Source organism: Callospermophilus lateralis, chromosome 4 (genome assembly GCF_048772815.1).
Source record: "Callospermophilus lateralis isolate mCalLat2 chromosome 4, mCalLat2.hap1, whole genome shotgun sequence".
In the NCBI taxonomy this organism is placed as follows: domain Eukaryota; kingdom Metazoa; phylum Chordata; class Mammalia; order Rodentia; family Sciuridae; genus Callospermophilus; species Callospermophilus lateralis.
The window spans coordinates 100463327-100490178 of NC_135308.1; the positions used below are offsets into that span (position 1 = coordinate 100463327).

General features: G+C 30.9%; 1 protein-coding gene across 3 annotated transcripts in view; it reads right to left on the bottom strand.

Moving 5' to 3' along the window:
• The window catches only part of Abcd2 (ATP binding cassette subfamily D member 2), a 110507-nt gene that overhangs the window by 73730 nt on the left and 9925 nt on the right, over positions 1-26852 (bottom strand). For 2 of the 3 annotated variants that reach the window (XM_076854310.1, XM_076854309.1), the window contains exons 4-7: positions 23692-23860; positions 22852-22946; positions 19500-19645; positions 2413-2558 (exon numbers count right to left, since the gene is read on the bottom strand). In XM_076854310.1, the coding sequence (XP_076710425.1) occupies positions 2413-2558; positions 19500-19645; positions 22852-22946; positions 23692-23860 (556 nt within the window). Of the gene's footprint in view, positions 1-2412; positions 2559-15541; positions 15880-19499; positions 19646-22851; positions 22947-23691; positions 23861-26852 lie in introns of those variants that run through there. The other variant, XM_076854311.1, reaches the window with a different exon arrangement.

Genomic DNA, 26852 nt, shown 5'->3' on the forward strand with positions numbered 1-26852 from the left:
TAAAAAAGAAATATAATGGCAGTAATACATTAAAAATAATCAATCTAAAAGTGTCTGGCATGAAAAGACTTCCTAATTTTCCACTGACACTAAATTTTACTTCAGAGGACTACTATTCATTTCCTTGGGTAAACTTCCAGAAGTTGTCTATATTTAAAAATATATCCTTTTAATTTTATATTAGGAAAAAATTCTCAAAATGCCATCTAAGTAATAGCTCTTACTTCTAGAACTTATTGAAATAATAATATATAATATAACATGTATCATGTGATTTTCAGTGCTTTCCCCATGCTGAATTTTATATTACTTATGAAATGTAAGTGATGGTTTGAAAAAATCAATTTAGATTGCTACACAGTGAAGAAATATTTTGGGCTTAAAATAGTATTCCCCCTGACTACCAAGAACAAGACACAACAGAAAAGTATTTGGGTAAAAGGAAACATTAACTTTTACATATTTTAATAAATTATGTCTTTTGTTCTACTAAGCCAAAAGGTTTTACAGGTAATACTGCATCATCACATAACACATAAGTCAGAATTCTGGGTCCTAAGGCTGCCTCTGATGTGAGTTTATCGAGACTAAACCAACTAAGAAGAAAATTATTTTCCTGTTTCCTAGAGATGCACAAATTTCTTCAGTTCATATCCATTTGTTACCATTTCTATTCTTTCCTACTTTGTAACTTGTTTGATAGAATGGCATGGAGTTCTTAGTTCCATCCTTTCCTAAGCAAAGGATTAGCTAGTCTAAGTAGAACTTCCATAGGCTTCTTCCAAAGTAAGTGATATACTTGCAAGTTATTTTTCTGCTTTACTTAAATGTATCATGTTTAAGGATTAAGAAAGGAAAACAATTTTCCTTGAAAAATTGTTACATGTAAGGATATAATTGTTCTTATAAGTATCTAAAAAGCTAGTAGGTAGCATATCCTAGAAGCATACCCTAGCAGTGAACACAATTTCAAGTCTGTGTTTGAATTCTTGCTCCATATTTATAGGGAGATCCTAGGTAAGTTATTAATGAGATTAATCTATAAAATGAGAACAGTAAAGCCTACATCATCGAATTCTTATGAATATTAAATAAAATGATAAATGAGTTGCTTAAATGGTATATATTGCATAATAAATACTTAATAAATCATAACAATTACTATTGTATTATTAAGGTTGGAACTTTCTTCTGTTTTTCTTTAATAGGGAAAAGACACAAAAATTATTACATGCCTAAATTATGCAAGTGTTGGAATGTAGGCTTACAACAGCCTTAAAAATAATTTTAGGATGTAGTCACAATTTTTAAAAGAATATAATATTCCCTACTTTAAGCTTCTATCTGGCTCATTGGATTTCAAACCCACTCAAAATAACTTGCCCAAGACAAATATGTAGCATTTACTCTGCCAAAATATTTTATAATCAAGAAGGAGTTGACCACATGAAACAAAAAGAAAATCTGCTTCCCCTCTGTAGTGAAAAATGCAACCCCACAAAAATAAGTGGGCTGGGGTTGTGGCTCAGGAGTAGAGCACTTGCCTAGCACATTCAAGGCCCTAGTTTCGATCCTTAACACCACATAAAAATAAACAAAATAAAGGTATTGTGGCCAACTACAACTTAAAAAAAAAATCTAAAAAAAAAGAGTCTGTCTTGACTGATTAATTTGCTTATTATTAGGATCAAATGAAATAACATGTGAAATTGCTAAGTAAAACATGAAATACCATCACACAAAGATAAAATATCATAAGCATCAACATTACAACTGCTATATCACCATTTCCTATTAATTTTTGTTATGCTACATGCTTTATATATATGTTTAATTATTTTTTATTTAATCTTCACTAAAACTTTACCAAAAAATATGTATCCATTTTTACAGTTGAAGATACAGAAAGTAGTACTAACTATCAGGATTTGATTGTCAAACTCTCTTGAGTTCAAAGTCCATATTCTCAATCACTATACTATACCATTTATTCTAACAATGTAGATGGGGTGTGAGACATATCATAAAATCATTGCAAAATTAAACCTGGAATTCTGGTTTATTTTAGTAATTAAATTTAATGTAAGCTGAGAGGTTGGCCGACCAATAGTTCTGTCATAGACTTTACATAAATGAAGAATGGCAACAACCTCAGAGACACTTATACATATAAATATAAAAGACAAAAACTTTTAAAAATATTAGCTGTAGTGGCACTAAAATCTGATAAAAGCTTAGCATGCTATGTTAAACATAACTCAGGCAGAAGAGAGTGTCAGTAATGGAAAAGCAATAAACTATGTGTTTATTATGTTCCAATAATAGCATGCATTTAGATAAACCATAAATTAATTATATAGCCAAGTTTATTTTTTAAATGAAGTAGAAGCATTAAAAATTGATAGATTCTACCTCCTTCTCTTTGAACTATGTGATAGAGATGGACGTTGTGTAGAATACATTCCAAATCTTGATCTGTATAACCTTTAGCATGCATATCATCCACTGAGTCAGGATAAATGACTTGATCTCGAAGACTTCCAAGGGACATATATGGCCTGTAAGACACCAAGCACACAGGATCCTAGTGTAAAATCACTTTAGTGTACTCAGGGTGCCATAATGTTGATCTAAAAACAACAAAGTTGACTTTAAACTCTATATTATATTTGTTTCCTGAAGATAAGCACTTGTCTCTCAGGCACTGCAAAATAATGCCCTGTTATGTGTATGTAAAAACATATTGAGACATAAACACAAGCAAAACTTTGACAAGAAATCATTTGACATTTTCAGCAGAGATATATGTTCTTTACTTAATTATATTTGACAAAGATTTCTTATGTACTTCACCTACAATTATTTGTTCTAGACATTATAAAAGTTGGGATTTTGTTTGACTTAGCAATGTAAACAAAATGAAAAAAATGTCATTCTTAGAGAAATGCAAATTTAAAATGTTGCTGCATTTTTTTGCTGATCACACTGGCAAAAATTCAACAGCTTGATAAGTCATTCTGCTATGACTCTATGAGGAAATAGATGCTCTGATACTATGGTGAAAATGCAAAATGGTAGAATCCCTTTGGAGGAGATCTGGCAAACTGACATATTATTTGCCCTCTGACCCATTTCTGGACATTTATTCTGAGGATATATTTCTAGAAATACTAGAAGTAAAAAATGCATAAAATTATCCATTACAATATTATTTTAAAAACAAAATATTTAAAAACAAATACCCATAGATTGTTTGAATAAACTACAGTATATCTACCACACAGTTATAAAACAGGATGAGGAAGATCTCTATAAAGATAATAAAGTTATTTCTATGCTTATATTTAAAAGGAAAATGCAAAACTGGACATAAAGCAGGATTTCTAAATAGCAGTATCAATATACTGAACCAGAAAATTCTTTATTGTCAAAGGCTGTCCTACATATTGTAGCAGTATACCTGTTTTCTACCCACTAGATGTCAGTAGCACCCCCTTCAGAGGTGATTAAAAAAAAAAAAAATTATCTCCTGATACTGCCAAAAGTCCCTTCATGGACAAAATCATCTCCAGTAGAGAACCACTGAAATATAGTATATTACATTCTATGTCAAAAAGAATTAAAAAGCAAAACAAAATATACACATGTCTTGTTATAACTAAAGGATATATAACTATATCCAAAAGGATATACAGGAAGCATAAACCAGAAATTGTTTACTTAAGGAGGTGAACTGATCAAGGAAGATGGACAAGGAAGGAAATGGCCTCTCTAAGTATCCTTTTAATATAGTTTTGTAGAATCATGTTAAAATTTTATTATTTGATAATAAAATTAAACCAACAGCAATGAAGGAAGAAATCCTAAAATAGAATACAAACAGAAACAAATTAACTGAACAATGTATCAAATGGATGATATAACGCAAAGAGAAGAATGTAGGAGTAGAGATAAATTAAACAACTTTTGAATTAAGCTCCATAATATCAAAGGCAAAAGAAAAAAGAAAAAAAAATGTTGAACCTCATTTGGCAAACTTATTTTTGGTAACAATACAGGTACAGCAATTCTAAAACTGTTTCATGTATATTGTAGGATTGATCAAATAAAATACTTTGATATTGTTAGGAGCTGGAATTCTCACTATGGAAGAAGGAAGACAGAAATATAGAATGTACAAGGTGAGAAGAGATTAATGTTAGAATTAGAGTATTGGTATGAATTTATGATATTAAAAAACAACAATAATTTCCTAGCTCCATCCATATCTGAACATCCTTTGAGAAGGATGCAACATTATTTAGGTAATGTATTGAATTTCATTGTGGACACAGAAACATATGTTTTACTCCTAACCCCGCTGTCTGTAATCAGTTAACTAATTTACAAACAGGTTTTCTTTTTTCCTGTAAGAAATTTCATTTTATTTCACATGCATTGATATATAGATTATAAAATAAAAATAATAAATCTAAAATATATTAAATATAGTCAGAATATTTCAAATAATGAAAATCTTCTGGTAGTGAATAGCAGTTGTTAGTTTTATAGCAATTAATTAAATATTTTTATTGGTGCATATTAATTAATACAGAATAATGGGTTTCATTGTGGCATATTTTGCACATGCATATAGCATAGTTTGGTCAATATTACTCCCCAGTACTTTCCCTTAACCCTCTCCTCCATCCTTCCCCTGTTTACCTTCCTCTACCTTAGTGAGGGATTTCTCTTCTGCTTTCATGACATTCCCCTATAGCTTCCAAATATGAGAGAAAACATGATTTTTAAAAATCTTTCTGTGTTTATTTCACTTAGCATGATGCTCTAAAGTTCCAGCTATTTTCCTGCAAATGATATACTTTCATTGTTCCTTACAGCTGACCCAAACTCCATTGTGAATTTTTTCCACCCATTTATGGATTCACCTGATCCCATAACTTGACTATTGTGAATTGTGCTGCAATAAACATGGGCATGTTAGAACTAGGCTGTTTTTGTTATTATGGTTCTCTAGTGTAATTTGAAATTGGGTATTGTGATGCTTCTTCCAGCATTGCTCTTTTTGCTCAGAATTGCTTTGGTTCTTATGGGTCTTTTGTTCTTCCATATGAATTTTATATTGATTTTTTTTCTAGTTCTGTGAAGACCACTATATATCTGTATCTGTATCTCTAAAGTATGCTGACTTTAATTCTTTTGGATGACTACCAAAGAGTGGTATACTTGGATCACATGGTAGTTCAATTTTTAGTTCATACTGATTTCCATAATGGCTGTATTAATTTATATCTCTACCAACAGTATATAAGAGTTCCTTTTTCTCGGCATCCTTGCCAGAATTTATTATTGTTTGTATTTTTGATGATTGCCATTCTGACCAGAGTGAGATAGAATCTCATTGCAGTTTTGATTTGCATTTCCCTGATAGCTAAAGGTGTTGAACATTTTTTTCACATAGTTGTTTACCATTAGTATTTCTTCTTTTGAGAAGTTTCTGTTCAGTTTTCTTTCACATTTGTTGGATGTATTATTTGCTTTCTCACTTTAAATTTTTTGAGGTTTTTAATATATTCTGGATTTTAGTCTTCTGTCAGAAGAGTGATTTTTCTCCCATTCTGTAGGCTGTCTTTTCATTGTTGTTTCCTTTGCAGAAGTTTTTTTCATGTGGTGCTGCCCCTTTTTGTTTCTTGAGCTACAGAAGTCTTATTCCACTAGTCATTGCCTATGACAACATGTTGAAGTGCTTCCCTTATGTTTTATTCTAACAGTTGTAACATTTCTGGTCTTGCATTAGATATTTGATCCATTTTGAATTGACTTTTGTGCAGGATGAGAAACAAGAACTTGGTTTTATTCTTCTACAGATGGATATCCAGTTTTCTCAGCGCCATTTGTTGAAGAGGCTATCTTTTCTTCAACATAAGTTTTTGGTACCATTGTCAAGAATCAATGACTAGCTGTGTGGGTTTGTCCCTGTGTCTTCTATTCTATTCTATTGGTTTATGTCTCTTTTTCTGTTAGAACTAAGCTGTTTTTGTTATTATCGTTCTCTAGTGTAATTTGAAGTTGGGTATTGTGATGCTTCTTCCAGCATTGCTCTTTTTGCTCAGAATTGCTATGGTTCTTATGGGTCTTTTGTTCTTCCATATGAATTTTAGATTGATTTTTTTCTAGTACTGTGAAGACCATTATATATATATATATATATATATATATATATATATATATATATATGAATGAGATGGACATAATTCCTTTATTTTGTTTGTTTCTATTTTTAGGTGGTGTTGGGGATCAAACCCAGTGCCTCATGCATGCTAGGCAAGCGCTCTAGGCAAGCGCTCTACCACTATGCTACAAACCTGGCCCCCATCATAGATGTTTTGACAGGGATCACATTGAATCTGTGTGTTGCTTTGGGGAAGGTGGCATTTTAACAATAGTCTGCTTATCCATGTTCTATTCATCTGTTTATCCATGAACATGAGAAGTTTTTCTATATTCTGATGTCTTATTTGACTTTTTTAAGTGTTCTATAATTTTTCTTGTAGAGATCTTTTACCTCTTTGGCTAGATTGATTCCTAAATTATATTTTTAAAGCTGTTGTTCATGAAATTGTCTTCCTGATTTCTTTCTTAGTGGTTAGTTAGTGCTGCATAGAAAAGCTAGTGTATGTTTTTATACATTGATTTTTGTATCCTGCTACTTTGCTGAGTTTACCAGCTCTTGAAATTCTGTGGTATAACTTTCAGGATCTTTCAAGTATAGGATCATACCATCTATAAATAGGGATAGTTTGGTCTCAGCAGATGTAATTAAGTGAAGAATCTTGATATAGAATCATTCTAGATTAATTAGATGAACCCTAAATTCAATAAATGCCCACATAAAAAGTGGAGAAACACAGGAAAGAAAAAAAGAGGCCTTATGAAGGAGGAGGCAGATATTCCAGTTATGCTGCTATAAACCAAGAAGAATTAGCACCGCAAGGAGCTGAGAGGGAGGAAATAATATTCCCCTGGAGGCCTCAGAAAGTGTGGAAATTGTCAATACTTTGACTTGTGGCCTCCAAATATGTAAGAAAATAAATTTCTCTTGTTTCAAATCACCAAGTTTTTGGTAATTTGTTATAGTTGTTCTTGGAAACTAAAACAGGTGGTATTCCTGAAAAAAATGCAAACCTGAATCATATGTGGAAATTATCAAATGAATCCAAATTGTCTTAAAAATAACAACAGTTCTGCACTCTCTAAAAATATCCATATCATGAGAAAAAAATAGAAATACTGAGGAAATCTTTGAGATTAAAAAAACTAAAGCCACATGGCAACTAAATGATACTGGGTTCAGAAAAGCATGTTACTATAAAAAACCGTATAATGACAACTGGCACACTTTGAATATGGACTATATTTTAGATGTTAATATTATATAAGTGTTGGATTTCCTAAATTTGATCATTGTAACAAGGTTATGTTAGAGAATATCTTTGACCATTGAAAATATACCTTAAAGTATTTAGTGGTGGTTTATGAACATTACGATTTACTTTTCTGTTTGATTATTTGTTTTGCAACTTACTTTATTTTTTTATTTTTATTTTTAAAGAGAGAGTGAGAGGGAGAGAGAGAGAGAATTTTTAATATTTATTTTTTAGTTATCGGCGGACACAACATCTTTGTTTTGTACGTGGTGCTGAGGATCGAACCCGGGCCACACGCATGCCAGGCAAGCGTGCTACCGCTTGAGCCATATCCCCAGCCCGGAACTTACTTTAAAAAAAAAAAAACCAGAATAAAGCATATATTGTATATATGTGTCCATGTCTGGAAAGAAAGGTTTTAGAAAGAAAATACACTTTTTATATCAAATGTCTACCTATTTTTTTCATAGTATGAGAACCATTTAGTTGGTGATAGATAGTACATGGTTATTTTATAATATATTTATTATTTATAATTCAAAATTTTTATAATTTAAACTATACTGTATATATACATACAAATAAGATCTTTATAAATACAAAGAAGCTCTGATTATATATTTTTGTTTTAACTGACAAAATTAATGCATCAAAAATTCATACTTTGAAAGTGTATAATTCAGTGTCTTTAATATATTCATAAGCTCATGTGGTTTTCATCACTAATTCAAGAACATTGTCCTCTCCCCAAATTCAATACCCAAATACACTGTTCATTCCCACCACCTTTCAGTCCCTGGAAACATAAGATGTATTTTCTATCTCCATGGATTTGCCTATTATGGATATTTTAAATATATAAAATCATACAATATGTGTTCTCTTGTAACTTCATTCTTCCTATCAGTATAGTATTATCAGGTTCATCTATGGTGTTAACAGTACCCCATTCTTTTTAAAGGCTACATAATATTCTATTGTATGGATGTATCACATTTGATTAATCCATTCAACCATTGATAAGTATTTCATTATTTACACTTTTTGGTGTTACAAATATTTGATATATACCAATGAACTGAATTGCTGAAACATAGACTTTTTGAGGAATTGCCAGACTATTTTTCCCAAGTGGTTAAACCATTTCTAGATACATTTCTTCTATCATATCTCTGTATGACTTCCCCTCTTAACCTATTTTTTATCTTTCCCTCTCTAGTCTAACCATATTTTTTAAAATATTTAGAAGCTTAAGAATTCATAAATGTGACATTGGCTTAATATATGATAATAATAGCATAAAATAGAAATTAATCACCAGGGCCAGTGATCAGTTTTTAGTAGGTATTCTAAGGCTACTCAGGAGAAGAAACATATAGAAACCTTAAGAAAGAGTACTTTGGTTGCCTTCTTCAATTTAACATAAACCATAAAGCTATTCTTCCACTTTAGCATACACCCCAGACATTAGTCCAAATAGCAGTCATGATACAATACACAAGACTGCAATAATCAAAACCTAGTGAGCACCACTCCACAAGTGCTTCTACAGGCCTCTCTCATAAAACTTGATTAATTAGCATGTGATCAAATCATATTTTACATCTACATTTTAGTGAAGATGGAATAGAATCACGGTTGTGATAATGGGCTTTGTAGAGATGGTTCTGGGATAGAATTCTAATCTCACCACTTACTGGTACAGTGATACAAATTCTGAGTAAAAAGGACCTCTTTTGTAAAGCAACTTCTTTCATTCTATTTGTTATGAGGACTTAATGAAGCAGTGTTTTCTTTTGCTAACCACGCTTAATGAAGCAATGTGATTAAATCGTTTAGTACAGTACAGGTACAAGGAAAAAAATGACTAACTATAATAGAAACAGTTCATTTCTGCTTTATTCTGCTTGGGTGAAAATGAAACATCTTAAAAAGGAGTGGGCTTAGTGTATAGCTTAACAGTTGAGCACCGGCTTAGCATGTGCAAGGTAAGGCCCTGGGTTTGTTCTCCAGAATAGCAAACAAACAAAAAATAAATAAATAAAAAGAAAGAAAGAAAGAAAAGAAAGAAATAAAAACAAGCTCTTGTAAGAAAGCAAAATAATTTCTATTCCATCAGATAGGAGACTAGGAGACTAATGGTTTATATCACGGAGTAAAATTTTACTATCCTCAATAGGATTAATAATAAATACCTAGCTATGTAGATTTTAAAGACTATGCTTTGTTAAGTACTCAAGAGAGTACATCAAGTTTACTAGAAGCATTCCTTTTAGTAACTGCAGCAACATTTATTTCACTGGAGCACTTTATGAGGCCTCAAAGGTATCAAAATGTACTAGGTTGCCAAGTGCTTTCTTTGTTATAGGAATTTGGAGGAGCAAGACATTGTGACTTCTTTAAAGGACCAATTTAATATTACTTATGATTTCTTTAGGCCTTTTGAAATTAGTTTTCTTTGATGAACAGTAATGGAGATTTTTCTCATGAGGTCTCTTAACTTCAAGACAAAGCAGAATGATTTAATTATTTTTTGTAATGCTTAAATTCTTATTGAGTTTTCAAAAGTCTAATAATAATGTCTTAATTACCTACTCCCAAAATTAAAAAATGAAAAAGCAAACAAAAAAGAAAACACAATTTTCAGCTACTGTTTTTTATTGATCAGGATGTTATTTCAATAAAATGCCAAATCATAAACATTTTATGATGCTAAAAAAAAGAACTGCAAGTGTGCCCACATGATTGCTATTTGATCCATTAAATAAAATGAGTATGAAAATTGCTAATTTTGAAAGTTGATATGAATGCAAATGTTGATGATACTATATAAAATGTTTAATAAAATTATACTTAAGGACTTACCATATACTACTTTATTAGATTTTCATTTTTCTCTAAATATTGTTTTATAACAATGTAAAATGGTAAAAATAATACATTCTACATATATTTAGTGAGGTACAGAGCAACTAAGAACCTTTTGACTTTAATAATATAATGATTTTTAAATATTATTATAAAGTTACAGCCACAACTGAATTATATAGAATGTTGTCAAGAAGTTTTAGGATGATATTGAATCAATTGCAAGCACAAGGAAATGGAAGGCCCTATTTCAATAGTTATATGATTAGCATGCATTTGATTCTCTTTCAAGTTCAAAGACATAGAAATTAACATTTTGAGCAAGCTCAAGTTTCTCTTGTTCTACCAAAGTTATACATAATAGATAAGGACCTAAATAGCTTTTACTAAACTTTCATTTCTAGATACATAGACCTATTCAGATTATCTTCTAAAGATGTCAGGTAGATCAATTACTATGTCAGAATGTTAGTAGCTGTTTTTTTTTTTTCTGCCCATCAGAAAGGGGATCATGTAGCATACCTAGTCAAGCAACAAAAGAAATAATCATAACATATTGCTCATAACTAGTAGCATTCATGAAAGAAACATAAATTAGTTTTAATTTAAGTAAATCTCATAATCACCTCTATACATGTAGGAAGATATTGGAATAAGTCTATCAGTATCACAATATAATTTAAATAATGGTTGTTATCCATTACCCATGATCATAGCTTTTTATATATTACAAATGTCTCAGGGCATTTTTATTTATAATTTGCATTACATTCTCACTTTTTTGTGTTCACATTTAAATATCTAATATTTTATGGGTTTTTTGTAAATATATTAACATTTATTAGCATTTATACTTTTCTTTATTCAAGACAAAGGTAGAAAGAAGGGAGGGCATTAAGATGTATTAGAGCTATTTGCTTGGAATGATGATCTAAAAATACTAAATACTTCCAAGTTGAGCATAATTAAAACCCTAAGAGAAAAAATGTAACATGAAAGATCTATATGACAGAGAAAAAAATTATAATATTGTAAAATTTAATTTGGAACAATATTGATAAAAATTTCACAAGAATTCTAACTTTACTTAAGGCATACGATGTGTTAAATTTAAAAATAATTTACCACTAAGTGCTGCTGTGTTGCTATAGCAATAAGAAGTTAGCAATCTAAAATTCATTAAACCTAGCTATTAATAATTCATATAAATGTACATGTTGGGACCAATAATGTCATCAGATTTTTTCATGCATGGCAAGAATAAGATTTTAGTACTGAATACTGAAGTCCAACTATTCTTAAATATTTAGCAAAAATAAGAAATATTTGCTATTGATAATAACAAATATTTGCTATTGAAGAGATATTTACTATTACTGAAATTATATGTTTAGGGTAAGGAATTGCAGAGCTTCTAAAGAGAGCATTTTTTTAGATAATAAAAATATATTCATAAAGGTATCAAGGTATTGCCAAATTTTTAAGAATGCACACTTCTTTAAGGTTAGCTCTGTATTTATTATTATACTACTTTACCATGTAAAATCCCTCATATATTACCTACAAGAATTGCAACTCTATATGGTTTAACCTAATATCTGACTTGCAAAACAGGAAAGCTTTTACATAAAAAGATTTTTTCCATCATAATTTTTTATAAATTAGCTCAGAGAAGAGTTAAATATGAAAAAGTATCCTTAAGATTTTTTCCAGGGAATAGAAAACTATAGAAAATCATGTTTACATTTATAGATGACTTTATGCTAAAAGAGACATAAAAACTGAACAGGACTAATTACTACATAGGTGGTACCAAGTATACAATTACAATTCTGTCAAACAATTGTCCAACTATATTTATACAAAATTTACTTGCTTTTAGTCTAATATATAGAAAGCAAGAAATAGAAGCCAATTACCTACAGCAGTGCTGCTGAGCCTTCTTCATGGCTTAAATCATTTTCTCATAAAAGGACATTTTAAGTGATAGCCACACCCATCATAAAGAGCATTATGCATCATATCTTGTGCAAACAACAAAATAATCACAGTGTTTATAATTAGTCTAAGATGCCAGACTCATTGGAAAGTAGAAAACAAATCTGGGAGATGATCATTCATTCATCAGAAATTTGCCACACAGTTATAGTACATTTACACTCAAGCTATACAGTGTATAATATCCTTTCAGTCCTTCCATCAATAAAGGAAGCAAGTTAGGTCCTTTAACTTCCTTCATGATTCCATGTGCTACCAGTATTTTAATACTTATCACTTTATTTTATTTTATTTTAAAATATATTTTAATTGTACTCGGATGCAGTGTCTTTATTTGTTTATTACTTTTATGTGGTGCTGAGGATTGAACCCAATGCCTCACACATGGGAAGCAAATGCTTTACCACTGAGCCACACCCTAGCCACCTCACTTCATTTTATATGTGTGGATTAAATAATGTTATTACAGGGGCTGGGGTTGTGGCTCAGTGGTAGAGTGCTTGCTGAGCCCACGTGAAGCACTGGGTTTGATCCTCAGCAAGGCATAAAAATAAACAAAATAAAGTATTGTGTCCATCTACAACTAAAAAATATATATATTTAAAAATAATAACAATGTTATTATAGAACATACAGACATGCGGACGCCCTTTCTAGCTTATATTCTATGAAGATTTTCTTGACAATGACTGAACATGGGCAAAGTCTATTCCAATATGACTCCCAGTCCCCAAGTCCACATTTGTGTACGTCGGGGGCAGCAGAACCAATGCATATGTGACCTATTGGGTATGGAGCTCTGTTGAGGAGAACTGGCTTAAGCCACATCATGTTCTTTTATCCTGTCCTCATAGCTGCATACTCCCTGTTCTTAAGAGTTGCTCCCTATCTGGGTTTTGGCATCTAGAGATTCATTAAGAATCAAAAGTTTCAAAAGCTTAAGACCCAGAAGAATACCCTGATCAAGATATTCAAACTAGCCTTCCTCCATATTCTTTCTTAAGTCCCTTTCCATAGCATATCCTAATTTTTTAATATAAAGCAAGAAGAAGAGAAACAAGGATTTCATTGACTATACTTTAACAATATCTTTTCTGTCCTTCCATTGAGAAAGGAGGCAAGTTAGGTCATTTTTACCTCCTTCCTGATTCCATGTGCTATTGGTCCTTTAATAATCATCACCTGGTTTTATAAGTGTGAATTAAACATTGTTTTTAAAGAACATAAACTTCCAGAGAAATCCTGGATTTGGAAGGCTATTATTCACACAGAAACAATCCAAAAGAAGTTCGAATTCTTAAATAAAACTCATTTGGTGCAAGCTGATTAGCATATAGTGCAGGTATGCCAATGTTGGTGTTTCTGGCATTCAGTTAAATGTTCTGCCCATTCTACTGCACTTCCTGAAACAAAATTTGGTCTTTACTCCGTGGCATGAAATATTCTTGTTTTTGTTGCTATAAAGGGTAAATAATGATTATGTCATACATAATGTACTGTGAAACTAAGACATGCTTGTTTCATATCTCTCCAAGAATTTTGATTTAAAATTAAGAGAACATTCATTATTAAAATGTTATAAAGAAATGAGTTTTAGAAGATTAGGACAGAGGAGAAAACACAAACTAATTTGAAAGTGAATTGAACATTCACTTTTTAATTTAAAGGAGTTTTACTTTATATAAGAATATATAGGTTCCTTCACATTAACATATATGAACAACAGCCTGGTATCTATGCTAAGCTTTATGTTAAAATTGGTTTGTATTGTCTCTACCTCCAGATGTAAGAACTTCTGCCTCCAAACAATAGCTTGATCTTATATTAAACACACCAAGCAAATAGCCTTAGCAGGTGATATTTGCAAGGTCAGTTATAGAAGCAACACTTTTCAGATACTTCTCTGCTGTTGTTAGCAGTAACCAAGACAAAGTGACTTGAAAGTTAAACACATCTGAATTCAAATGCTAACTCCAACATGTATCTGTTGGATAACTTCAACCTAAATTTCTCCTCTATAAAATAGAGATACGACATCTGACTTATAGTTTGCCATACAGAAAACGAGAGATTTATGAAATATGTGTACAATAGTGACTAACACAGAGAAATTGTCTAATTCATTATAAGTTAAAAACAAAAGTAAACTGGTGATGCTCAGCCGTTGTTCAAGATGCCCTTGGGAGGCTGGGGCTGTAGCTCAGTGGCAGTGCACTTGACTAGCATGTGTGAGGTACTGGGTTTTATCCTTAGCACCACATAAAATTAAATAAATAAAAATAAAGGTATTGTGTCCATCTACAACTAAATAAATAAAAGAATATTTTTCCCTTCCACAGAAAGTTGGAACAGTGCTAGAAGCTTTAAGTATTATGATTATCTGAAAACATATTTAAGGTTAAACACAGTGGGAGGATTTTTTAGATCATGAGAAGATGTTTTATTATAATAACTTTATTAACCTGAAAATAAGAGGAAGTGACACATAGTAAAACAGCAGTTCAGGGATAGGGTTCGAATTACCAAGTCTTTAGATATGTAACTATAAGTCTCTGAACTTCAATTTAAATATTTACAACACTTTATTTAGCAGGACTTGTGCAGAATACAATAAATATTATTATTTATGCATAAGAAGTCAGAAATAAAGTTATCTATATTTAATTTTCCATACAATTCAATTAATAATGTTACAATCCCCACTATAATCAAATTTAATATTTTATATTATATTTAATTTTAAAGTGTGATTCATAACCACTTTACTTTTAAAACAGTATTTATATTTAATTTAGAAGATTAAGCAACAAGGTATTTGACCCTGTGAGTGAAGTAGTAAGCAAACACTGAGCAGGTAAATAAAATGTTATTTATAATTTTAGAATATATCCTGACAAAAAAGAAAAAAATAATATTGTAGAAAAAAGCCACTGTCATGTTTCATTATGCTTTTCAAGAAGCATTAACAGTCTATAAAATTTGCATGTACGACTGTGTGGTTTACTTATAAAGGTGCTTTTTAGGTGGAGACTAGGGAAAAGGTAAACACTAAAAAGCACTAGGGCACCTTAAAATGTAAATCAAAGAGCCTTAGCTAGTAGGAGCATTTTAGCAACACTTAAGGACCTCAAGGACAGACATTATTTTATTGTTATTTCCAATAAATACTGATGACATATCATTTGTGAAGATGAGTCTGACAAATATTTTCTTTCCTCTGCTCGATGTGTCAGGGGGAGTGTTGGATATAATAGTTTTGCTTGAAAGTGTCCAAATAACAGAAACCAAACTCTCCTGCTTCCTTGACTCTGTGGCATTCTTGACCTACTCAGACATTGGACAAACTGAGGCTACTCATAACTACCTTTAGAATCCAAACTAACTTTTGAAACCTAGGTCAATGACACACGTCTGTTTTGCTCTTTCTTGTTTCCAACATCCATTGCATTCTTTGCCTTTCTTGAGCTTCATCCCTTGCATGTTTTTGTTTGTAGCCTCTTGAGTTGTGAGCACCACAGCAAAAGAAACTCTCAAATCATCATCTATCTTCCATGATATCTTATAGCGGGCTGTAGTAAAACTGGTTCTGGGGTGTGTGATTACAATTTATAATAATTTCCCTGTGATATGAAATACAATATCCCAGACATCACCACCCCACCTTCTTTTCCCATTTAAAAAAAATGTTTGATTACAGCTGTGGATGTAGCTTAGTGCTAGAGCATGTGCTCAGCATGCATAAGGCCCTAGATTCAATGCCCAGAACACTCCCCCCACCCCCCAAAAATGTTTGGTCAATTTAATCCAATCTTTATAATACAATTCTTCTTTATCTTTCCTAAGATTTTACTTCTCAGGCTGCAAAGTCATGGATGGAGATAAATTTGTAACAGTTACCCTTTCATACAGGTTGTGGAAAGACTCAATCTATTTCAGATCTTGTTATACTTAGTATTTGGACATGTCGTTTTGAGTAGTAATAAAATCATGTTTAAAATTTCTGTCTCAAGATATTTCTACCAAGGAAGTGTAGTGAGAGGAGGAGCATTGGGAATAGAATTCCATGGTGGGTGGGTGCCCAACTGGAGACTGTTGCTGAGGAGAGAGACAGTGGATGTGTATACATAGTCCTCTAGAGGATTTAAAAAAAAAAAGTAGTAAAAAGGAAGGCAAGATTTTGCCACATTTGGTCAGTAAACACCAATTATCTTGTGATTTTCCTCCTTCCCTCCTTCTTTTCCTTTCTCTTTCTTACTCTATCTTACTCTATCGAGTCCCCTACTAAGTCCCATAAAACATTTCATTTTCTCACTTTGGTTACCATTACCATATTATAATATTTTGTTATCAGGTGAACTAAATAAAACACAAACGGCTGACTTTGGGGGATTTAGTAGCTATAGACAGAAGACACCAGAGATGAGCTTCTAATGAACCATAAATTAGTGGATTAATGAAAGCAAGGGTAGAGGAGCACAATCTATCCTTAGGGACTTGAGAAGACAGAGAAAGTGAACCAAGAATTGAGAGAAGAATTCAGAATCTGTATCCAAGTGAAAGACATTTCCTCTTGGTCAGGATAGCTAAGACAGTAGAAAGCAATAAGTTTCAGTCATCAGGTTAAGCAGTATAGACGCATTAGAAAATTCCATCTCTAGCCAAAATGTTGTTTAAAAGATATCATCTGAACAAAGCCATTTTACCACACATCATTCCATAGAGTTAGAGTGGCTAATCTAAATTTAAATGAAATATTTCTAAAACATCAAATGCTTCAGTAGTTATAGCCCATCAATAATGCAGATGGGATGAAGGGAAACTATTTTGAAACAAGTTTACATAGCAGGATACTTTATTCATGTACTTGAACTAACGGCCAAATTTTCAGTTATATGCTTCTCATTATTAGCCCTGCCAAATATTAAAAGACATTAGCTGGGAAAATATTGAGGTGATTTCATAACTGCCTAGGAATTCAAATTTTCCAGCTTATAAACTGAGTCATAGTAGCATTCTTTGTGAACATTTGGTTACAAAATAAATAGCTTAATATGATTAATTAGAAGTATTTTTTTCTCAGTAGTTCATTTTTTCTTTAGTACATTACACATCATTAGAAATCTACTTTCATGAACCTATCCGATTCTCCCCAATGAAAGTAATATAGTTTTATATTTAATCAATGCATAGATCTATCAGTTATGAAAAAAAAGTGTTTCTGTTACAAAAATTGAATACAGGGTAATTACTGTAAAGGTCTGTTTTATCATTTGTGAAGTTCATATTCAAGTCATTTCTACATTGACTTTTTTCATTTTTTTCTGCCAAATTAGTTGTTAACATATATTCCTTTGCTATAGATTGATGCAAAAAATTTTAGACTATAAAATTCATTAATAAGAATAGCTGAAGAAGTTAAAAGTTATTTACTGACAAATATTTTAAAATAGGTTGATAGCAACTTTCTTTTAAATACTGAAATCATACACAATTTTCAAATTTACTTGAAAAAAATCAGTACTTTTGGAGTATGAAATGAATACTACATTTACAGTCTTAGTTTAAATACACATTTAAATAAAGTTTGTGTTTTTTGCATGGAAAATGGTCCTATAAAATTTGAAACACTACATTTTCATACTTTTAGGAGGTATATAAGAAGATTAAATGACTTTAATCATTTAAAAACATTTTAGCATTAAAAAATAGACTTTTTGTTTTTAGTCTTGTTTTTCTCCTTAGCTAGGTTGTAGTTGACCTTTTTGCTTAGGCAATGATAAATTTCACAACTAAGAAAAAGTTTCCTAGTGATTTATGTTTGTTGCAAAATAACATAGTTGGTTCCCTCTGCAGTCAAAGATGAATTTATTCACTGCTTGGAAATACTTTATTCAGGTCAAAGTTATGTCAAAGAACTGTAACTTTCATATTATATGTGAAATCTACAATTTGTAAATATAATTCATGTATGTACTTGCATTTACATTAAGAGAATAGAGTTATATAATAGTTTTCCTGTCTTATACCCTAAATTTAGAAAATAAGTCTACTTAACACATTAATGTATGAAACTCAGACTTTCGGCAGTAAAATTTAACTTCCAGAATCAAAAGTCTTCCCAAAGGACTTTAAATCATGGAAAGAAAGAATGATTTTTGTTTCACAAGATGTTATTTATTTTTAGTTGAAATACAGGTATACCCTGCTCACTTTCAACATTATTTATCTTCCTACTCTAGACGTCTTCCTATTATTACCTACTACCACCAGAGGTCTTACTTTAAAGAAATAATAAATCTGCAAAACCTCATCTGTCTAACTGCTTTATGTGGTCCAAAAATTAGACAGGTGGGCAGATTAGTAGCTGTGCTTTCCAACAAAGAAAATGGGGCAAAAGAGACACACAATAGAGCTTTACTCAATGCCTTAGTACTATCTTTCCAGCCTATGTGCTCTATTAGGTTCCACAGAATCAACATGGGATGTCTACTTAACCCACAGTGATATCACAGGGGGAAATTACTGGATTAGATGAGCATGAGGAGTTAGTTTATTTTCTTCAAACCTCATTTTCTCTTATCCACAATAAATATTCCAAATTCTCAAGTGTGTAGCTTTGTGTTTAGAGACTTCTAAATTGTTAGAGGGAAAATGGATAAATACTTCATAATGAACAGTTCTTTTTGTAGCTTATATTTTACTCATTCTGAAAATAATTAAGGCAGTTAAAATAATTAATTAATAACCTATCATAATACAGAATATTTTTCAGAGGTTCTGAAACATAAACAAATAATTTTAGAATATATGAGTATATGCAGCTTGATGGAGAGTAGTATATATTATATATAGGTAATATATTATATAGTATTCAAGTAGTATATTTTCTGTGAGAAGAGATAATCTCACGTCTAAGGCAATCTAATTATTCTTTGGAATAGTTTGCTATTCTTTGATATTAACAACTGCAGTTTTTGAGTTTTTATTACATCTAGTCTTATGGGAAGACAAAAAGAAGTAGTATTATTCTGGAGACTATGATAATTAAGGAAGTAACAAAACTTTTTGTAATTGCTGAATTCTGTTTCCTTAATATCTTCTTTCAATGAAAATATCCTTAAAGATATGTAAACTAAAGAGCCTGAAGAACCAATACAATTCAAGAACAAAGGAAATTGTTTCTTGTGATATGAAAAAATTACTTACCTCTGTGGAATATAGAACATATGTTGAGGAGGTGGCTTATAAAGGACTCCTTCATACACAGGCCAGAGCCCACTTAAAATTCTGAAGAGAGAACTTTTCCCACAACCATTGGGACCAGTTATCAAAAGATGCATTCCTTCTTGTACCTAAAGTCAGAGATAAAATTACAAACTGCAGCATTTAAAAATGATTTATTTTTAAAAAATATTGAATTACACAATTACCTTGTATGGGAAAGAAATTGAAGAAAAATATGAGGGATGAGAACAGCAAGTTTGGTGTTGACTGTTCTCTAAAGCTAAAAGCATCATAAAATAATTTAATTACAAAGAAAATGGATCTTCTTGGAAGGACTACTGGCTTTCCAACATTTTAATTGAGGTCTTGTAATCACATACATCCATGCAGAGAAATATGATCATATTAGAAATAAGGTAAATCATAAAAATTTAAATAAGTTGATTAAGTTTCATCTTATTTATATTAATATTTGATAAAAATTAAACAAAATTTAAATACAGCTGAACATCCCTATGCTATAAAGTAGTTATATGAAGAGTCAGCTGCATTGCTTAATTTTGTACTTCAGAAGTCTGAAATGTTACAGAAATCACAAAATCCCATAATCAGAGAAAGAAGATGACTCTAATTCTGCTTTATTCACAGATGTAGAAAATATGTTTGCCAAACAAAAACAGAGGAAGCAAGAGAATTGTAATTTAGTCTTATGTCTATGATGAATTAGAGCATATGTACTTGGCCCTCCATATTCACAGTTCCATTTCCAAGGATTGAACTAACTGTGGACTGAAAATATTTAAGGGAAAGAAATTGCATCTGTATTGAACATGTGCGTAATTTTTTCTGTACACCATTTTATATAAAGAACTTGAGCATCAGCACATTTCGGTATCCTCAAGGGGTCCTAGAAACCAATCCCTTGAGGATACTGAAGGACAACTGCATATATATATATATTTTTTTCATCCTCTTTACATATATGAGTATTCCATACAGTGTATTAATAATACAAAAGTTATTTATCTATTATTTCTTAGATGCTTTCCTTCACTTCTTATGTTACTTATGATTCAAATTTATACAGTTACATTTCATTAGTTCCCATTTCATTCAACAGGATGGAGGTGTTGTTTTACCATAATATTTAAAAGATATTATAAAGAACAAGGAATAGGAGGAATACCACTTAAAATCTGATTTAATTTTCCTAAGAACAAATGATGTTTTATAATCAGCAATAAAAAAGAATACAATATGAAGGTATGAGAAGCAGAAATCTTTAGCCTGTCTATATATGTAGCTTTGTATTCAATGAATACAAATATTCAACTATCAATAATATAGAACACATGACACTGAAAATTCAAAAATGAAAGAGCCTTATATTGCTAGCATCCCAAGAAAATCCTGGGAACAACCTGGAAAAAATAATTTTATAATTTTTTTGCATTCTTTTACTAGAGAGATTAAGGAAGTTTAATTTTGTGGAAGCATACATACTTTCCGAATAATTTTTTAAAGGCACATCTGATATAAGTGAGAAGCATAATTCACAAAATATTTAATAAGGCCTTTTGCTATTTCTATTAGGGATTCTCAGAAAATTAATGCTTTTCATTTGAGAAGTAACTGAAGACTTTGTACTTTAAGATTAATATTTTCTAATGCAAATTCTCTGATGCTTAGTTAACAACGAATGTGAGGCAAAAAGTTTCACACCTCCTGAATTTTCTTCTGCAAATGATATTTTAATTTTAAAATTCAATAAAAGGATGAAAATTGTTTCCTTTAGAAACCTATTTACTTTTTAATCCATATAAAAGAAATAGAAATTTCTATCATAATTTTAGGGACTTGAGAATTCAAATATAACTCTACAACTCAAAAATAATTACCCAAAATACATACTATAATAATTCAATTTTTTTGTAGAAATTAAAAATTTATAAGATTCTCCCTCTAGGTTAAGTAATTTTAGTTCATTTTATATAAAAGAAACTAAGCTCTGACTGGGTGCAGTGGGGCAAATGCCTGTAATCCCAGCAACTTGGGAGGCTGAGGCAGGAGGATCGTAGTTTTTCAAGACCAGTCTCAGCAATTTAGGGAAACCCTCAGCAGCTTAGCAACACTCTGTCTCAAAACAAAAAATAAAAGTCTTAGGATGTAGTTTAAAACAAAACAACAACAACAACAACAACTGAGCTCTGAATTTTTCCACAGTGTGTGATGCTTCCATAATAATGTAGTTAGTAAGTGAAAGAATTCAAGGCCTGAACTCTATTTATTTGATAAATAGAACAAAAAAAGTGATATTAGAATACCCAACAAAAGGGAAAAGCCATAAATTATAAATTGCCGAATTATTAATAGATCATCAATCATTCTGTATATAACATGAGTAATAGATACAATATAAGAAACTGTTAATAAAATCACTCCACAGGTCTACAAGTGGAAAATAAAGACTGATCAAATTATAGTTAAAATATAATTTCTTTTATATTATTAACTTATGATTTTTCCCTGTTCGGTATATCTCATTTCTTTTCAACTCTAGTAACCTCATTTGTGATTATATCTTTGATAAATAAACCTAAAGTCCATTCTAAAATCATTAGCACATGTATTGTGATGTTTCTAATTTGATTATCAAGTCCAATCATATCTTTGAAATAAACTCAACAGGTTGCATTACAGTCACTGAATTCCAAAATGTATGTTTGAATTTTATGATGCTTTAAATGAGGATCTCAGATATCTTGCATACTTTCATATCTCAGTTTTGGTAATTAAGACATAGGATATTACATAATTATTGTCAATAGAATTAAAAATTAAATTTGAAGCTGTGACTCTTCTGCATTTTTTTTTTGTTAATAGTAAATGTGATTTTTTTTTTAAAGTAGAATGTAAAGTTACAGAATGTGTATTAGAATTAAACTTGCTAATGACATCTATCCCCAATTATTAGGAAATGTGCTACAGTATAGTCTTGTATGTTTAAGTAATTTCTGTAAAGAATAAATTAAAATTTATTTTAATCCCAGATACTAATTTCTGGGGAAGTTTCCTAAAGTTATCTTGTATAGGCTTTCAGTGCACTGTAATTTTGATTTTAAACCTGATAATAAAGCAGTAGAAGTCATATCTCTTTTCTCCCTGCTTTCTGAGGAAGTAACTGCTTCTGTAACTGAGCCACTGTGCATACCTTTCTTGATTTCCCCTCTTTTCCATATGCTCCTCCAAGTATTTAACATAAGGTACATGAATTCTGAGTTGTTTTGTATTAGTGTGATGGCAACAATCAGAAGATTCTTGAATATCATCTTACTTTGAAGTTTAGCCTGGAAGCCACCACTTCTCCAGCCGGAGTAATTATGGGAACATTTTCACAAATAATTCCGTGATCCACATCAATAACTTTTCCTATAATTAAAGAATAGTTTTAATTATAAAAGCTATCACATGTTACTGCTTATTAAATAAGTTAAAGTACAATGCAGAGAAACTGGTAAAATCATAAAAATATTCACAGTAATAAATTATAGGAAAAAATACAAAAAAAAATCTCTATATGTGAAGCAAAATTTAATTTAAATGTATATATTTTACATGTCTTTTAGAAAATCATTCTGAGAAACTATTTTATAATAATCTAATATTGATATCATCATGAAAGCACAGCCAAACTTAATCTGATATAACCTACCAATAGATATCATGCCTACTTTGTTTCCCTAAATTAACCTTTTCTACAGAAAAAAAAATATAGTGATGGAAAAAAAGAAAAAAAGAATTGAAATAATATATTTTAATACATGACAATCAAGTTTAAAAACATAGGACAATGAAAAATGATATGACATTATTTATAATTCTATTTGTTAAATTTTTAAAGTAAACAGTTATGCCATATGTTCTGTTTCCAAATATAATTCTGGAAATCTTTCTCTACATAAAAGCAGCACAACATTGTTTTCTTTTATGCAGTGTTAGTCACTATCCCTCAAGTTGCAGCACCAATTTTAGAGATAGTTGTTTAAATAATGTTGGTTATATGAATGTTAGTTCCTTCTAACTATTAAAAACTAACTTCTGAAAAAAAAACTTTGGCTCTATTGATAAAATAACACTTAACTATAGAGAAATTATCAAAACATGAGTTTAATACCTTTGATTGCCCGTGTGTCAGTTAGGGGTAATTCTATGTTAGCGCCATTCTTGCTATGGTTTTCAGACTCTTGAATGACAGCAGTTCTTTTATAAATGCCCCTTTTTACTTCATCGAAGACCCAAAACATATTGTACACTCGAGTAGTATATCCTGCTAATTCAGTTATCTAAATCAATAGAGACAGGTAAAACAGAGTTAATATACTCATGATGGACTCTTAAATAAATATGTAATCATACAAGGTTCTTGGTTTAATATTAAGGATTCTATACTAAGATATTTAAGAAATAGATAGTACCTCTGATAACTAAAACAAATGACAGTTAAAAGCTTACCAAAAAAGGAATTTTAACAATATCATTATGAAAGCACAGCTATGAGGTAGGTTAGGGCAATATGGTAAGATCTTACTGTAAGTTTGACTGGAATTATAAAAGAAAAAAATTTTAATTCAAATCAGGTTCAACATGAAATGTGAAGATTTCAGAATATTTTGAGTCATAAGGATCTTTTAGCCAAATTTCAGATTTGGCCCCTGGTTTTGTGATGAATTTCATTTCCAGAAAACTAGAAATTTTGTTAATGAAATGACATTATCTTTGCTGTCTTTTTTCTATTTAAAATAGAAAATTTTAAATAGAAGGTAAGTACTCTTTCATTATTATAAAATGAATGTTTCTGAGTCAAAATTGATTGTTAAAATTCCTTTTTAGACAGAGAAATATCGATGTTAGAGGATACCAGTTTTGAAAGTGACCTCAGTGCAAGGCTTCCAATCCTTTTCAGTACAAATCCCACAATCCAGTTTCTTTTCAAGTTAAACATGATTTATATGTCCAAGAAAAAAAATCAAATATATTATTTTTTTCTAGGTAAGATTTTAAGATGAAATGAGATAAATCTCTAATTTATTCCAAGAGCTTAACAGAAAGGTGCTTTGCTCCTGTATTCTGCCAACTGTCCAATCTGGGTTAGCCTCCTGTTATTTTTCTATTAAGACAATACTTGTTATCAGGGTTCTCTAAAATGTGACTCATTTTCTATCCAGACCATTTTTTTCCTCAATGAAAAATAAAACACAAACATTGGGCAATTATTCCCAATAAAGAAAGCATATCACTAATAAAGGTATGTTAAATAATAGCTTGCAAAATAATACAATGCTGACATTTGATTAAGATTTTTATATGTGCAAAAATTAAGCTATAAATGAGTATTATGGTTAAAAACCTTCTACTTAGTGAGAAGTTTGTAATTACATGGGTATTTCATTTCTATAAATTAATGTTATAGTTATTTCAACAATAGTTTCTAAAATGTTATCTAGAGGAAATTGTTGAATTCCAAAATGGAGAAATACAAAACTAAAGATTTATAAAATATGGATTCAAAAGAAACATGGATAAATATAAACATTTGCATAGAAAAAAATTTCAAAACCCAAATTAGAGGGTAATTCAAAAAGGGCAGAAGGTTAGTACACTAGGATAGAGGGTAGAATTGGGAAGGGAGTGCATGGGAAAAAATAAGAATGTACCTGTGGAGAAATTACTTTGGGATTCCAAACAAGGGATTTGTCTTTGATTCCTGTCTATATAAAGGTTCTATACTTGGTTCCTCTGGAGCTAGCAGAGAAGGTGTGGTGATTTTATATGCTGTCCCAGCAGATGGGACTTTTTTTGGGGGGTGTAGCTACCTGGGATTGAATTCATGGGCACTCAACCACTGAGCCACACCCCAGCCCTATTTTGTATTTTATTTAGAGACAGGGTCTCACTGAATTACTCAGCACCTTGCCATTGCCGAGGCTGGCTTTAAACTTGTGATCCTCCTGCCTCAGCTTCCAGAGCTGCTGGGATTAGGCATGCACCACTGTGCCCTGTTCAGATGTGACTTTTTTAAGAAGTAGAAATTCCATGATTCGAAGCAAATGCAGGCAAAAGAAACAAAATGCAGCCATTTGTTGAGATGGAGATAATCTAGAAAGAGTAAATGATGTCTTTTCTGTGACTTAAATAGCAGTGTATTTTAATGTGACATGAACAACATTTTTATTCACCATTTAATTTTAAGTATTTTTGTTACTTAATATTAAAGTGAAATAAGGTAAAAGTCTATCCCCAAAACTAGGTCTCTATAATGTTGAAATTAGTATTTGAATTTTTTTTTAAATTGAGCTCTTTTGATATGTGTTGCTAAACTACTGCTTTTACTTAAAAAATTTTACTTCTGTAAGGACATCACAAAATTTGTAAATCTACTATGTAGGTATTTATGACTAATTTAGTAGACAGCTAAACTTGTAATGATGTTTTAATGATATATATTGATAAGAAAGCCACAAGAAATATCTGAATTTAGTAAAATAATTTTAATATTAACTCTGTGGTATTTATAGGTCCTTTTACCATTCTTTCAGCAATTTATTAATAAAATCGACAAATACAAGTACCTCTTTGTATGAAGACATAATCCCAAGCACTAAAATGGATATTATGAATGTAAACATGAGTTAGACAGTCCCTGCTTTCAAGGAGCTAAAGATCTGGTATAGGAGAAAGACAATATTAATGTAGTCAAGCACCAGACATGCAGAGGTAAAAACAGAAGAAAGCCCAAACTCTGCAGGGAAGACAGAAAAAAGGTGGAATCCCAAGAAGATTTTAAACGTGGCTGATGAAAGTTCATTAATGAAAGATAGATAAATTTGCAAAATATATATACAACATTATTAACTAGCATTTATGAGAACTTAATATGCATTTTCTTAAATTTTTACATGTATTACTTTGCAACGAACCTACAAAGTCAGTACTATTACTATCTTCATTTTTCAGAAAAGGAAATAAAGACACAGAGCAGAGAAATTAAGGAATTTGATCAAGGTCACATAATGCATAAATGCTGAAATAAAAACGTAAATTTAGTCACTCTGGTTCCAGAGTCCATATCTGAGGGATTTTTTTTTTTTTTGTGGTGCTGGTGATTGAACCCAGGCAGGGTCTAGTAAAAGTTATGCAAGCGCTCTACTACTGAGCTACATCCCAGTACTTTGAGGGATTTTTTAAAAAATTAAAAACAGATATGTCATACTAGAGATAGAATTTTCTATCTCTAAAAAAGGAGGAGTAACAAATAAAGGGTATTAGCAACAGCAC